Source organism: Microcebus murinus, chromosome 6 (genome assembly GCF_040939455.1).
Source record: "Microcebus murinus isolate Inina chromosome 6, M.murinus_Inina_mat1.0, whole genome shotgun sequence".
NCBI lineage: Eukaryota > Metazoa > Chordata > Mammalia > Primates > Cheirogaleidae > Microcebus > Microcebus murinus.
The window spans coordinates 30,456,443-30,470,595 of record NC_134109.1 but is presented as its reverse complement, the minus strand read 5'-3'; the positions used below and the strand labels follow the sequence as shown (position 1 = coordinate 30,470,595).

At 45.5% G+C, this 14,153-nt stretch overlaps 1 protein-coding gene across 3 annotated transcripts in view; it reads right to left on the bottom strand.

The window, feature by feature from the left end:
• MAP3K9 (mitogen-activated protein kinase kinase kinase 9) overlaps positions 1–13,941 on the bottom strand; it is a 69,864-nt gene extending 55,923 nt beyond the window's left edge. For all 3 annotated transcript variants that reach the window (XM_076003897.1, XM_012756142.3, XM_012756143.3), the window contains exons 1-2: positions 13,353–13,941; positions 5,674–6,087 (exon numbers count right to left, since the gene is read on the bottom strand). In XM_076003897.1, the coding sequence (XP_075860012.1) occupies positions 5,674–6,087; positions 13,353–13,755 (817 nt within the window). In that variant the 5' untranslated portion in view covers positions 13,756–13,941. The remainder of the gene's footprint in view (positions 1–5,673; positions 6,088–13,352) is intronic.
• Positions 13,942–14,153: the final 212 nt, after the last annotated feature.

Below are 14,153 nucleotides of genomic sequence, written 5' to 3'. Positions count from 1 at the left end.
TTGGGCCAGTGTCTGGTCCAGGAACCCTGCAGGGCTTAGCAAGCCAGAGCCAGCCGGCCTGAGGCCAAGGGGGAGACGGAAGCTCTGTCATCCTCGCACTGATGAAAACCCATCTTGAGCGTCTGCCTTGTGAACTCCGACAGCAGGTTGGAGAAGAGCACGGGCGGAGCACATGCGACACAGAATTGGGAAAGGGGACGCCACACGGGCCTCCAGCTGCAAGAGGAGCAGCCAATCGAACAACTCAACAAAACCAGGACGGGCACCGTGAGGAGCATGATGGGCAGTGCCCAAATGGGAACAAAAGGAGCGCTGAGGCTGCAGAGAACAGACTGGGGTGGATCCAGGCAGCGCGGTGCAGCGGGCTTCTCCAGTAGTTTCTGGCAGCTGGCAACAGTCGCAGCGGAGACATCGGCCAGAGAGTTACCCAGCATGGTGACCAGAGGGTGCAGAGAGAGGAGGGGGCAGAGGTGTTCAAAGTTGGTAACAAATGCACCATCAAAATGCCACACCTGGGCATCCAAAACAGGTTGTTGGACTCAGACAATTAGGATGGATCAAGGGCCAGGGGATTCTAATGAGGATAAAAAGCAAATTTCACGCAAGTGGGGTGTGCATGATGGCTTTGGATAAGAGAAAGTGACCTTTTACGTTTTGAGATCCTGTAAGTAAACCAGTTCAAGTGATGCTTCATTCACTCATTTATTCATTGCTTCTATCTATACATTTGCTCAGGGCCCTACTATGCATCTGGGACTGTGCTGGGAGCTAAAGACACAAAATCTACTTGGAGACATAAGGGATGTTCCTGAGATCACAGCCAACCAAAAGAGGAGGCCAGGGAATGCAACTTAGCTTGGCCTTCAGGCCAGCACAGTGTTCTGTCTTCTTATGACCTATAAACGCCTACCAGCTGCCTCCCAAATGTACTTACCCTGGCTGGAAGGCATTTGAGCTTCCAACCGCTGGACTAGCAGCTCTAGTCCCTTGTCACTCTAGTAGCCTTCTATGTACCACCAGGTTATGCATATTTAGTAGATGACTACTTAGCACTGACCACAGCAAGGACATGCGCTGGGTCACTGGAAGGAGAAGCAGCCACATTTGAGCTGAGCACAGAAAACTGGATATGGGGTGGATAGGCAGAGAGAGCTGAGGCGAGGGCACCTCTGTAAGCAGGGTTAACCCCAGAGCAAGAGTGAGTGTGACGTGAGCATAGTGGTTTGGAAGTACAGGGTATACTCCTGGGGGAGAGAGGAGACAAGCTTGGCTTAAGGGGAAAGTGCCTCTATAAGAGAAGAGGGACATAAAGTTGCAAAGACCTCATAAGAGATTTAAGCTGACATCTGAGAAAAAGAAGAGAGGTGTGGCTAGCCCCAAACCAAATACAGTGCACCACTCACCTCTGCCCTTTCAGCTATACAATTAAGAATGAGCAGCTTAAAACCTAAGGAAGGTACAGGCAGGAGAAAAATCAAACCTTAATGAAATGTGGATGCTATGGCCCTGTGAGCAGAATGACATTATTCCCAATTATATGAAACTAAAGCACTACAGGGCCACACAAAACAGCACAGTGAAATACCCCAGGTGTCCGACAGGAGTCTGCAGGCGATAGTGTACTGATTAGGGACACAGGCTGACAACACACTGACAAGAGGGAGAAAATCCTGCTACAATTAATATGTTTACTAGGATACTATCTAAGGGTAAAAACAAACAAGTATAAATGCACAGAAAAACTGAAAAAAGACACACTGCCTTCTGTGTTTTCTAAAAGAAGGAAAGAAGTTATTTAATAATAAAACAAAAGTAATAATAATAATAACCCCTACCTTCACTTTTACATTTTCCAAAGCTTTTTCATAATATCTCATCTTTTACTTATTTAACTTTTAATGGCCACTATTAAACTAGTCTTCCGTCAAATGCCTTCGTGCCAAGCTGCCTACCTATCACACAAAATCCTGAGATCCATCTACCTACCCGCAAAAGGACAAGCTTTCCACCAAAAGACCATCTTCCACCAGTGCCTTTGCTAATAATAATCAAGGAACTGGTCTTCCCCAATGTGATGGAGCAGAGACACATAAATCCATTTTTATAGCCAGAGGCTTTTAATAAGCAGTTTGGGGATGTGATGCTTCAGTTAATGATGTGATGTGGTGAAGCAGTATAAACCAGCCGTTAAACCCGGGGTCTGAGCCACAAGTCCCAGGGCCTGAGTAAACCTGTTTGGCTGTGTGATGCTAAATACCTGCGGTAACAGTTCTTCCCGGTGCTCATCCTGCATTAAGAGTCCCTGGTCACACTGCTAGCTGCTCCCCCACCAGCCATGTGACTCCTCCATAACAGACCCTGATTTTCAGCTGGGCTCACTGCCACCCAGCATAAAAGCTTCCAACTCAAACCCAGACTCCTATGCAGCTAGCCACGGCCAGGTGACCATTTCATGCAAACAGTTGTGTCACGCTGGACCTCAGGAAAATTAATGGGAGCCGACTCAGCCACGTGGGGCCCCTTTCCCTGTGCTTCTGCGTCTCCTCCTCCTCAGGCCTGTGACTTGGACCACACAACTGGGACTCCAGCAGCCATCCTGAGGACGCGAGCCATGTACAGGGATGATGGGTAAAAACTAGGAGCTTGGGTCCTGATGGCACTGCAGAGCTGCCCTAAAATCCTCCAGACTTATTTGCTAAGACAAATACATATATACCTTGGTTTGGCCAGTTATTTTGTGTTGTTTTTTAGGCTACATACAGTCAAACCTAAACTTAATGCACATTATATATCAACAAAGGACACTATATGCCATACACAGTTCACTGCCAGTGAACTGCAAATGACTTTTTAAAGGAAGTAAACAGGATAATAAAACATTTTAATAAACCACTTTTTACTGAACCTTTATAACAACGATACATTTATCACTAACTACTTTCTCTTTCTCACAAAGACATACTCTTCTCTCTTGGTTCAAAGTCAACTGACACATATAATTCCTAGTATTCTGCCCTCACGTGACAATGACCAAAATCCAATGCACTGAAACCCCTAATGAAACAGGGGAAACGGGCCAGTGTTCCCCTAATTCTGCAAAACACAAAGAAGTTATGACAGTCAAACTGGAGGCAATGGGAGAAGAAGTGGCATAATGTTTCTCAAATAATTTTCAAGTCATGCACACACCGTAATGCAGTAAGAACAATGGTGTCACCAAGGCTCCTACTGGATATGTACAATCCCAGACAAACATCCAACAGCAGACAAATTTCAAGGTGCTGCCCCAACTCCAATGTGAGATTGACAGCAGACATCAACAGCAGCACCAACCATGCACGTTTCTGGGCATTAATTGTCATGACGAGGTCCTTTAAAACACTGCCCTGTGTACAAGTCCAACTCCTGCCACAGCGCACTGCACCTGAAGGCTCTGCCTCGGCAATCCTAAAACTCACTTAAGGACAAAGAAAGGGCCAGAGTTTTCTGTCCTCTGGATTTCAGAATGACATTCACGTCTCTGGCCCTCTTCTACAAACACCAGAACTTTGGCAAGGCAGTTTTCCTTCTTCACCAGAGCCTAGATTCCCAAACACAAATCTCATAAAAGGTAAAACCTTGCATGTATAGCTTGAAATTATATTCAAATTAAAAACTTCATCGAGGAAGTGTTAGCTTTTACAATTCTATTACCCTAGCCCAACTTTCTAAATGGGCTCGATTATGTAACATTATAGCATTTTGCCTAGTTCTCCCAACATGATAAGAAAAAAATAAAATAAAGAAAATTCAGCATCTCCTTCCCACTTTCCACTAACACATATGCTTTTTACTCCATCGTCCAAAGCAATCTCTAGGCAGAAATTATTTGAAATGACATCACCAAAAGTTTTAATTTATTTAATACACTTAAAGAATAGAAGTTTGGAGGAGGCATGAAAATAACCATATGAGAAAGAGACAGGAAAATGCCAAAGGGTAAAAGAGAAACAAGATTTTGTTTTATGTAATTTAAATGCTTCACATGCATCATATCTAAAATACACACCTAATGTTCCACACTCTTGTGAAGAGGAACTTTTCTATTATTAAGGAGGAGAAAGCCACAGGTGGCAGAGATAAAGATAATAAAGGCTATTTTAAAGTAAAGTGAACAGTATATTCATATATTTATAAACCATATATGCTTTAAAAATGTCTAGAAGGGGGCCGGGCGCGGTGGTTCACGCCTATAATACTAGCACTTTGGGAGGCCGAGGCGGGCGGATTGCTCCAGGTCAGGAGTTCGAAACCAGCCTGAGCAAGACCCTGTCTCTACCAAAAATAGAAAGAAATTAATTGACCAACTAAAAAAATATATATATAACAAATCAGCCGGGCATAGTGGCGCATGCCTGTAGTCCCAGCTACTCGGGAGGCTGAGGCAGGAGGATTGCTGAGCCCAAGAGTTTGAGGTTGCTGTGAGCCAGGCTGACGCCACAGCACTCACTCTAGCCTGGGCAACAAAGTGAGACTCTGTCTCAAAAAAATAAAAAAAATAAAAAAATGTCTAGAAGGATATCCCAAATGTAATAGTTGTTCTACGGGAAAACATTATGGGTTAACTTTCTCTTTTTATCTGCACTTTTTAATTTTTCTATGACAAACACTACTTACATAATTTTAAAATATATATTTTTTAAAGTAAACAGATTCACAATAGCATCAGCAGAAAAGCCACACATGGAACAGCTTGGAAGAAAACAAAGTCTGAAGGATTTCTGGCCTCAAAGCTGAAGAATGCAGAGAGAGTGGAGTCCCTGGGGCCCCTGCCACCCCCAAAGTCCTTCAACTCAAATGGCCTCCTCCTTGGGACAGGATGCGCAAAGTGATTTTAAGCACATGACATTACACATCCCCTCTACCACTCGGTTAAGGCAAGAGAGAGCACACACCACCCCAGAAGAGAAGCGTATTCCTACTCCTGCGGGTTCAGCCAGCGTGACAGTCTGCAGCTTCTACCAGCTCACCATTTAATTATATCTAACACTTGCTTCACAATCCAGTTTATGGGTTCTGGATGTTTAATAAACAGTTACTTCTCAAGTTCCCTGCTAGTAAACATGAGGCAGTTATGGCAATTAATTAGTATCACCCTTGGGCTATCAGAGGTCTATAATGCTACAGGCCAGGTCATGTTCTCCAAATGGACATTGCCACCAAATTGCCTCACAGTTTAAACAGTACTCCTCCTCTTCTTATGGTCCCTTCTGTGATTGGTATCTCAAATGGAGGTGTTTAGGGAGAAATTCAAACAGGTGGTGCAGGTTTGCTTTACCTGTTGTCGCACAAAGAGGAAAACTCTCTTATGATTACATATACACTTCCCTCAAGTGGAAAAATAAATCTATATATTTTTTGCACAGAATATCAGAATTACACATTGCCAATTTTACTTGCTGATATGAACTCAAAATTACATCCAACCCCCCGGGTACCTCGTTCCTCTCTTCCTAAACAAATCTCTCCTGGCACCCATGCCCCCCACATACACATCTCAAAGCAAGGATGGAATGTGTTTGAGCAAGGAGTTTCACTGTCCACTAAGGTTCTACTAGGAACCCACTCCTCCTGATGCCACACACTGAGTCTGCAACTGCTCTTAGCCCCTCCAGCCTGTCTGTTCATACTCACTGTTGCTGGACTTAAGGTCGCGGTGGATGATGGGGACAATGGCCTCATCGTGTAAGTAGTTCATCCCTCTGGCAATCTGCACAGCCCAGTTCACCAGGATGTCTGGGGGAATCCTTTTCCCAGCTAACACTCTATTCAAAGGCCCTCCACGAGCAAACTCCATGACCAAGCAGAGGTTGGGTTCCTTCAGACACACCCCCCTGAGGGCAATGATGTTGGGGTGCTTCAGCATGGCGAAGAGCTTGGCCTCTTGGCGAACATTCTCTATGGTCTGGCTGATGTCCTCATCGGGGTCATGGCGAGCTGCTTTCACGGCCACCTCATCCCCGATCCAGAAAGCACGATAGACCTTCCCAAAGCCCCCGATGCCAATAATCTCTTCCAGGGTTAGCTCCGCAAAATCAATCTCTAACACTGAGAAAGGAAGAGAAAGAAGAAGAACGTCAAAAACATCCTGAAAACACCACGGAACCACCCATTTACCTGGATGGTAAGCATCACAAGTTGCCTTTTCACTGGGCCTTTCTGTCTCCCCATTACAGGGTACACTCCATAAGGGCAGGAACTGTGATTAAATTATTTTCATTTGCATTTTCCTTAGTGACTAGCACATAGTCTCTAAGAATATTCAATAAATATTCATTAAATCCCACTTGAAAAATCATGCAGAATCCTGGACCAAGACCAACCACTTTAACTAAAGGGAACACTGGGGGAGACCCTTTTTGTGAGACTTGCTCAGCTTTACTGTGTAGCCAGTGTGCAAAGCACACCGTCCAGTGCCAAGGCAGACACACAGCAAGCAAACCACAGTGTGAGAAGAGCTTCTGCAGAAATATGACCAGAGGCTTAGGAAAAGCACCAACTCCACAGCAGAAGAGAGGACTGAGAGGGTTAGTAGGGAGAGGATTCTCAGGGAAGGCAGCATTTGACATGGGCCTGAAAGAATGGAGGGAGGGAGCTCATCAGGCAATAAAGGAAATAAGGGTGGAGAAGGACAATCCAAGCAGAGGGCAGAAAAAGAGCATGAACATGGAGCATGAGAGTATACGGTACACTAGGAACTCCAGGGAGTCCAGTGCAGCTGGGCTAAATGCATCAGGATAGGAGACGAGACCCAAAGCCTTTTTGGGGGTGACCAGGTCATGAAATATCTGAGGGTCTTGAACTTCGCATTGTAAACAATAGAAGGCATGTATCTTTCAGAAGGGGAGTGGTATTAGACCTGTATTTTAGAATGGAAACCAATACTGGCAGCCATGTAGAATATAACCTGGAGGACAGAAAGCTTGCAGCAAAAGGAACGACTAAGAAGGCCACTGCAGCACAGAGGTCTAAACCTCAGCAGCAATGAATGCGGGGAGTACGGGGTCAATGTGGGAGACTTTCAGAACTTGATTCAACCAGGACCTGGTGACACAGAGACATACAGGAAAGAAGCCTCACTGGAGACGTCTCACTCCAGCAGTGGTCTGTACCCCGGTTCAATCGCTGATGTTCTCAGTATCACACCAGCCACTCGTTCTCCTTCCCAAATCCAGTGTTGGAACCCAAGGCACTTGCTTATATCTTTAGCTCTGTTTGGAACGGCTTCCACGGACACATAATAGTAGCTACCAGTGATCATAACTTGGGCCAGATGTAATATTAAATGCTGTATGAGCAAAGTGAATTTTATGTTTCTCTCCTGAAACCCTGTTCCCTATCTTCTCAGTCTCCTTTGTCTTTACCTCATTGATTCATACTCATCCCTCAGGGCTCAACTTAAATATCAGTTTCACAGAGGAACTTCTCCTAACCCCAAGACCAAAGGAGGTCAGGTCCCCATCAAACACTTCTGTGGCAATTTTCATTTTGCAAGATTCATCAAGGTTCTAATTAATTACTTGTTCAATGCCTGTTGTCCTGCTAGATTGCACGACCCACAAAGACAGAGATTCCCTCTGCCTATTCACCATTGCACTAGCCATGCCGCACATTTGGCAACCAATAGACTGTTTAAATAAAATGAAAAGGAAAAAATCCTCCTCAGTAGGAAACAAACCAAATTCAGATCTGGAAAAAAAATTTGAATTGGACTTTTGGGCTTTCTGAAACAAATATAGAGACAGATCACACTCTACTAAAAAACTAAGAAAACAAAGATATATTTCTGAACTTTTGGCAAGACCAAAAGAGGAACTGCCCACTACTGGCTGTTCCCTTCCTTACTTGGCCAGCCCCATGACGCCTCCATTCGCCACTCAGATGCTGGTGGTTCTAAAAAATCTGTTCTTGCTAATTATAGCACTTCTGTCCTATTATGGGGTTAATATTCATTTGTATTTCATTATACAACTGGCAGTCTGCACAAAGGAGACTCTCAGGAAAAGTTAAGTGGGCAGTCTTTAGGTATACAAAAAGTATAGTTCATCTTGACCCCAAAAGTTCCAAACATTCAAAAGGTTACTGCCTCATCTAGGAGTCTTCCTGAAGAATAAATGGTGGGCAGATAAAATCCTCACAGCAGGCCTTTCAGTACTACAGAGGTCAGAAAGCTAGAAACTACATTTCCCAGCCTCCTTTACAGCTAGAGTTCTGAAGCAAATTAAGTTCTGCCAATGAGATACACAAGATTTGAAAGGCAGAAGTGAAATGACAACCTTCTTCTTCTTCTTCTTTTTTTTTAGACATAGTCTCACTGTGTTGCCCAGGCTAGAGTGCTGTGGTGTCAGCCTACCTCACAGCAACCTCAAACTCCTGGGCTCAAGCGATCCTCCTGCCTCAGCCTCCCGAGTAGCTGGGACTACAGGCATGTGCCACTATGCCTGGTTAATTTTTTCTATCTATTTTTAGTTGGCCAACTAATTTATTTCTATTTATAGTAGAGATGAGGTCTCGCTCTTGGCCAGGCTAGTTTCAAACTCCTGACCTTGAGCGATCCGCCCGCCTCAGCCTCCCAGAGTGCTAGCATTACAGATGTGGGCCACCGTGCCTGGCCTCGACCATCTTCTTGAAGCTTCTCCTGACAAGCAAGGCTGTAGAGAAGTGGGATTTTTCTGCAATACTATGTCAGTGTCCAATTGCTAGCTCCACGGATGTGGAGAGGAATGTTTCATGGCCTAATCTCTGGGCTGCAGATACAACAGGGGGTTCTTGAAGTCAACAGCTTCAACAGCAGCTACTGATGCTGGACCTTCCCAATTAGGGAAGCAGCAGCTTGCTGATAGGCCAGTTCGGATGCTCTGGGAATTGTCTGTATAGGTCCAGCTGAGAGCCTCTTCTCCCAGCCCTACCAATGATTCTGTAAGTACCTAATTTCCTGCGCTCACTCCTTTTCTTGCTTAAAAATAGCCGGAGTGTTTCTAAGTCCTAAAATGAATCTCAACTGATTACTAATTTTGCCTGATGTCATCTGTATGAATGAGAAAAATATGTCTATGTTAAAGAGAGATTACAAGCTGTCTTGGAGGCTGGCCATGGTGGCATGTGCTCCAGCTACTCAGGAGGCTGAGGCAGGAGGATCGCTTGAGGCCAGGAGTTCGAGACCAGCCTGAGCAACAGATTGAGACCCATCTCAAAAGAAAAAAAAAAAAAAGAAAAATTAGAAAAACCCTCTCAGGGAAATGTATAAGTGAAGAGTCTCCTTGGTTATGGAAGGAAGAAATAGTCATTTTTTTCTACTGGCTTTTACATTGAGGAAAAGATGGGTGACCATTTAAAAATTTGTATTTGTTATCTTAGCTCCTCAACTGAGTATTTAAATTTTCCTTAAGAGAATTAACTGTTGTATTGTCTCTTGTACTCTTCCCTTTTAATCTCTGGTCTGAACACGTGGTGAACACATAGTAGGTGTAAAATATTTATTTAAATGCAGGAGTGGTTAAAAGATAGAATTCAGTACTAGAGTGCTGAAAGGACAGCTCCCCCCGGGGATCTCACAGAAGACAGAAAACCTCTGTGGGGAAGGGAAAGCAATAATCTCTCTTTGGGTAGAACATAAAATCTCAGGTTCTTGCTATTTAGTTAAAGAAATACTACGACTAGTCTCCAAGAAACACATAGAACACAACTTTCAAATAGATAAAACCCGGGAAGAGAAGAGGGAAGGGGGACTTTCTTTTTCCTTCCCTAAGTCCTTTTGGATAGGAACTAAGGAACTAGACCTGCAGCAGCAGCAGAGTATGTTCGGCTCTCCTCCCCTTCGCTGCTCCAGTAGAGTCCTGGTTTTAAGTAAGAATCAGGTCGAGTTGCATTCAGCACATTTTTCAGTTTCTGTGGAAGGGTATTTCCATGAATATCAGGAACAAAACCTTATTTCTTGCATTTTTGGAGTCTAAATGTGATTCTTTCCCAATTGTATGCCTGGAAACTGAATGAATGTATAGGCACATTCTGGTGGGCAAGTGAATGGTATACACTTCACTCATTTGAAAATCTTACGTACATCTGAAAATACACCCTTATATTTCTAGTGGATGTAGGAAAGAGAAGTATGAATTAATAATAACCTTAATGTATGCCCTGTTTGAAAATAGACACAACTTTCTTATAAATGAGAAACTTTTTTTAACAGCTAGAATTATGTCTCCCAAGATAATAAATTTTAAACTGCACATTTTTCATCTTTCACTAAAATAAAGAGACAAGTAAGCCCCTAAGTTATTTGTATTTTTCATCCATAGAGAGCTAAACTCTAATACATATCTATATTGGAGGGGATAAAAGCACTATATAAATGTAAGATGGTTTATAGTATCACTACTATATGTTTTGTCACAAAATTTAATAATTTCCCCTCTGATTTGAATAAATTTTGAAACAAATTTTCACTTCAAAAAGCAATAATATGAAACTAAAACCAAACATTATTGCTTAACTTACTGTCTTCCATTTACAATCCACAATATATCACATTGCAGGCCCAGAGGGGAAGTTCAAAAGGTAACTCTGGGGAAGAGTTGTCAGTGGTTCAACTTTATTCCAAGTCTTTGGAGACCAGGTTTGTTGATCACTTTATTTCCTGAGTGATACTAACAGAACTGGTAGACAGTGCATGCAGATCAGAGATGCACCTGTCAGCACTGCCCATATTCATCTTTATCAAAACTCTGGACTGAAATTTTATATTTACATTACCAATCTCCCTTATGTGACTTATGAGCTCCTCCTTATCACTTCTTTATCCCCTAGTATTTAACACAGTACAGTATTTGTCATTCATTAGGTACTCAATAATTAGTTTTTGACCGGAATTAAATTTTCTGAATTAACAAGATTCATTCTAGTCAAGATCAGAACTCTTGGTGGGGCCAAATAAAAAACTTACCAGGCCTTTCTTTTCTTTTTTCTTTTTTTTTTTTTTGGGACAGAGTCTCGCTTTGTTGCCCAGGCTAGAGTGAGTGCCGTGGCATCAGCCTAGCTCACAGCAACCTCAAACTCCTGGGCTCAAGCAATCCTTCTGCCTCTGCCTCCCAAGAAGCTGGGATTACAGGCATGTGCCACCATGCCTGGCTAATTTTTTCTATATATATTAATTGGCCAATTAATTTCTTTCTATTTATAGTAGAGACGGGGTCTCACTCTTGCTCAGGCTGGTTTCGAACTCCTGACCTCGAACAATCAGCCCGCCTCAGCCTCCCAGAGAGCTAGGATTACAGGCATGAGCCAGTGCGCGCCCAGCCTACCAGGCCTTTCAAATGCCATACTCTTCAAGTCAATTCTTTCAAAAAGCATGAGGTACTTCCTTCTTTCTTATCCTCTGGGTTCCAGATTTAGAAGTCCACTCTAGCCAAGGTAACTTCTGTTGCAATAAAGGTCACCTAATGAAGAAAGTGTTGCCATGCCTGGCTGTCTGAGGATAGGTTCTCTCAGCCTAAGTCATGTTCTCTCCTGACTGCTCTGACAGCCAGAAGCACAAGATATTAAAGAAACTGAGTTTCTGCTCACTAACTTCTCATAGCTCTTCTACTTTGACATCAGCTATCCCTAAAAACAAAATTACCAAACTTCACCTACAAAGAACCTCAAAATCAGACTTATGTTTAAAATTACACAGTGTTTTCTAACATGCCAGACTATTCATATTTCTTCCAATATATGACTACGTTCATTTTCAATACTATTTCAAAACACTATGCCAGGACCCTTAGCTTTCATCTCACCAGAACCAGGATCAAAATGATGGAGTACCTGGAAACAATTTAAAATAATGTGTTACCTCCAGGCATTATAAAGATCAAAATGTAGAAATGTGAAGTTTTCAGTTGAATGAGAGGGGGAGAGAAACAAAGGAACTAAAGATTTGAACATCAATCTGACAGTCAAAACACCAATACAAGAAGAAGATCAGAAAAACAAGGAAAGAGGTTATGATTTTGATATGAAGTACTGGTGCGTAAAAACCATCTTAGATAAAGTAACACAATTGTTCAGGTGAAAATAAGTTACAGGGCCAGAAAAACAACTGTTAAAGTGAAATTTTTAAAAACTAAATAAAGTTGGTCCTTGGTAATAATTTTTTTTAAAAAAAATCAACATACAAAGTATACAAAATAAGGAATAAACTGTAATAAATATATATTAACAATATCTTTTTTTTAGTATATGTGCTGCCGAAGCGAGCACCAACAATATCTTTTTAACAGGGAAAAATTATGTAGATTCTCAAATACAAAATAGTATAAGCTGTGCTAGTAGATATTTACATCTTTCTTCTGAAACGGCCTAGTATAATTGATTAAGGGAAGCTGATGGCAATTTAACTTCTTTGAAAAAAACAAAAGAAATTCCATTACAGGGTGTGGAATAGTGGCCTCCTGGGAAATTGAGGGAAATGAGGACACTGGGAGAAAGGGCCTGGGAGGGACCCCTGGGCATGGACCCCCTGAGATTTGGCCAGTTCCAAATATAGGCAAGGATCTAGGGTGAGAAGAAAGGAGAAAATGTATTGCCTGAACAGCCTGGCTGCAAGGGACTGGGATTTCACCAATGTACCTTGTACTCCTGATCTCTCATGGGGGAACGACATACTTTTCCCTCTCTAATCATGTGTCCATCCATCACCTGTTTCCCTCACCCCCAACACACACACCTTTCTTAGCACAACTTCTGAGATACAGGATTAAGATCCAAGAAATCAACACCTTTTAAAGGTACTTCAGCCTTGAGTTCACACGTTTCCGGGACTTCGGGATCAGCCCAGCCCAGCGGGAGACACCCCCACCTCTTTAAAAGCAAATGCCTTTCAGGGGTGGAGACAGGTGATAGAAGACATTGGCTAGGTCCCCGATTTGGGGACTAAGATTAGGACAGTAACCACCAGCTGGCCAGAAATCCTTCCAGACTTGGGAGAGGGGGCGGGTGGGAGGTCAGGGAGGAGAGGAAGGGAGTGGGAGACAGGGAGATCCCCTGCTCGGGTGAAAATCAGAAGCTGCAGTAGAGGTAGCCGCAGGAAGGTTAGGAAGCCCAACCGCCCTGAGGTTCCAGGCAGGGCCTGCGGCGCCTCTATTGCCCATTGCACCAACTAAGGCTCCCGCAGCCCCAGCGCGCGCGCACCCACCCACACCCAGGTCAGGCATTTCCCCACCCCAGCCCCCCACCCCTACCCTAACCCTGGCGAGGCTCCCCTCCCTCCCGGCCAGCCCTCGGCCTCCATCCTTCCCCTCCCCGCCGCGCTCCCGGCCCCGCCTTCGCCTTACACTGAATGGGCGGGTAGCAACTGGGGTCGTCGCCGCCGGGCTGGCAGCGGCTGGAGAAGGCGCTGCGCGGGGTCACGTAGTTGCTGGGGAAGATGCCCACTCGCTGGTTCAGCTGCCCGGTCCACCAGCCCTCGTCGCCGGACACCTGCGAGTCCTTGGACAGCACTTCCACCACGTCGCCCAGCCGCAGGGTCAGCTCGTCCTCTCCAGCCGCCTCGTACTCGAACACCGCGGTCCAGTAGGGCAGCGGTGCGTCGGAGCCCAGCTCCCCGGGGACCGCCGCCGCCGCCTCCTCCTCCTCTTCCTCCTCCTCCTCGGCCCCGGCCCCCGCTCCGTCCTCCCCCGGCGGGGCGGCAGCGGCGGCGCTCGCCAGGCAGCCGAGAAGCGCTCTGGAGGGCTCCATGGAGCGGCCGATCCATAGGGTGCGGGGCTGCCGCCGCCCGCAGGAGCCGCCGCTGCCTATTGTTCATGCGGCTCCGCGGAGCTGGGAGGACCCCCCTCCCGCGACGGTGGCCGCAGGTAGGGCCCGGGCTGGCGGGGCTGGGAGAGCCGGCTCGCGGGGCTGGCGCGGCGACAAGTGCGCCGGGCGCGAGCGCTCACTGCAGCATAGTGGCGCGGCGGGCCGGAGTCCCCGCCTGCCCGCTCGCACCCCCGGGCGGCCTCGCCACCTCCGCCTCCGGTACCTGCCCGCGCAGCCGGTGCCCGCCGCCGCCCGCCGGCCGCCGCTCCCCTCTCCGCCCCGCCCCCAGCACCGCCCGCTCGCCGGGGCCACCTGACGTGAGCCTGGCTCCGCCCCAGCCC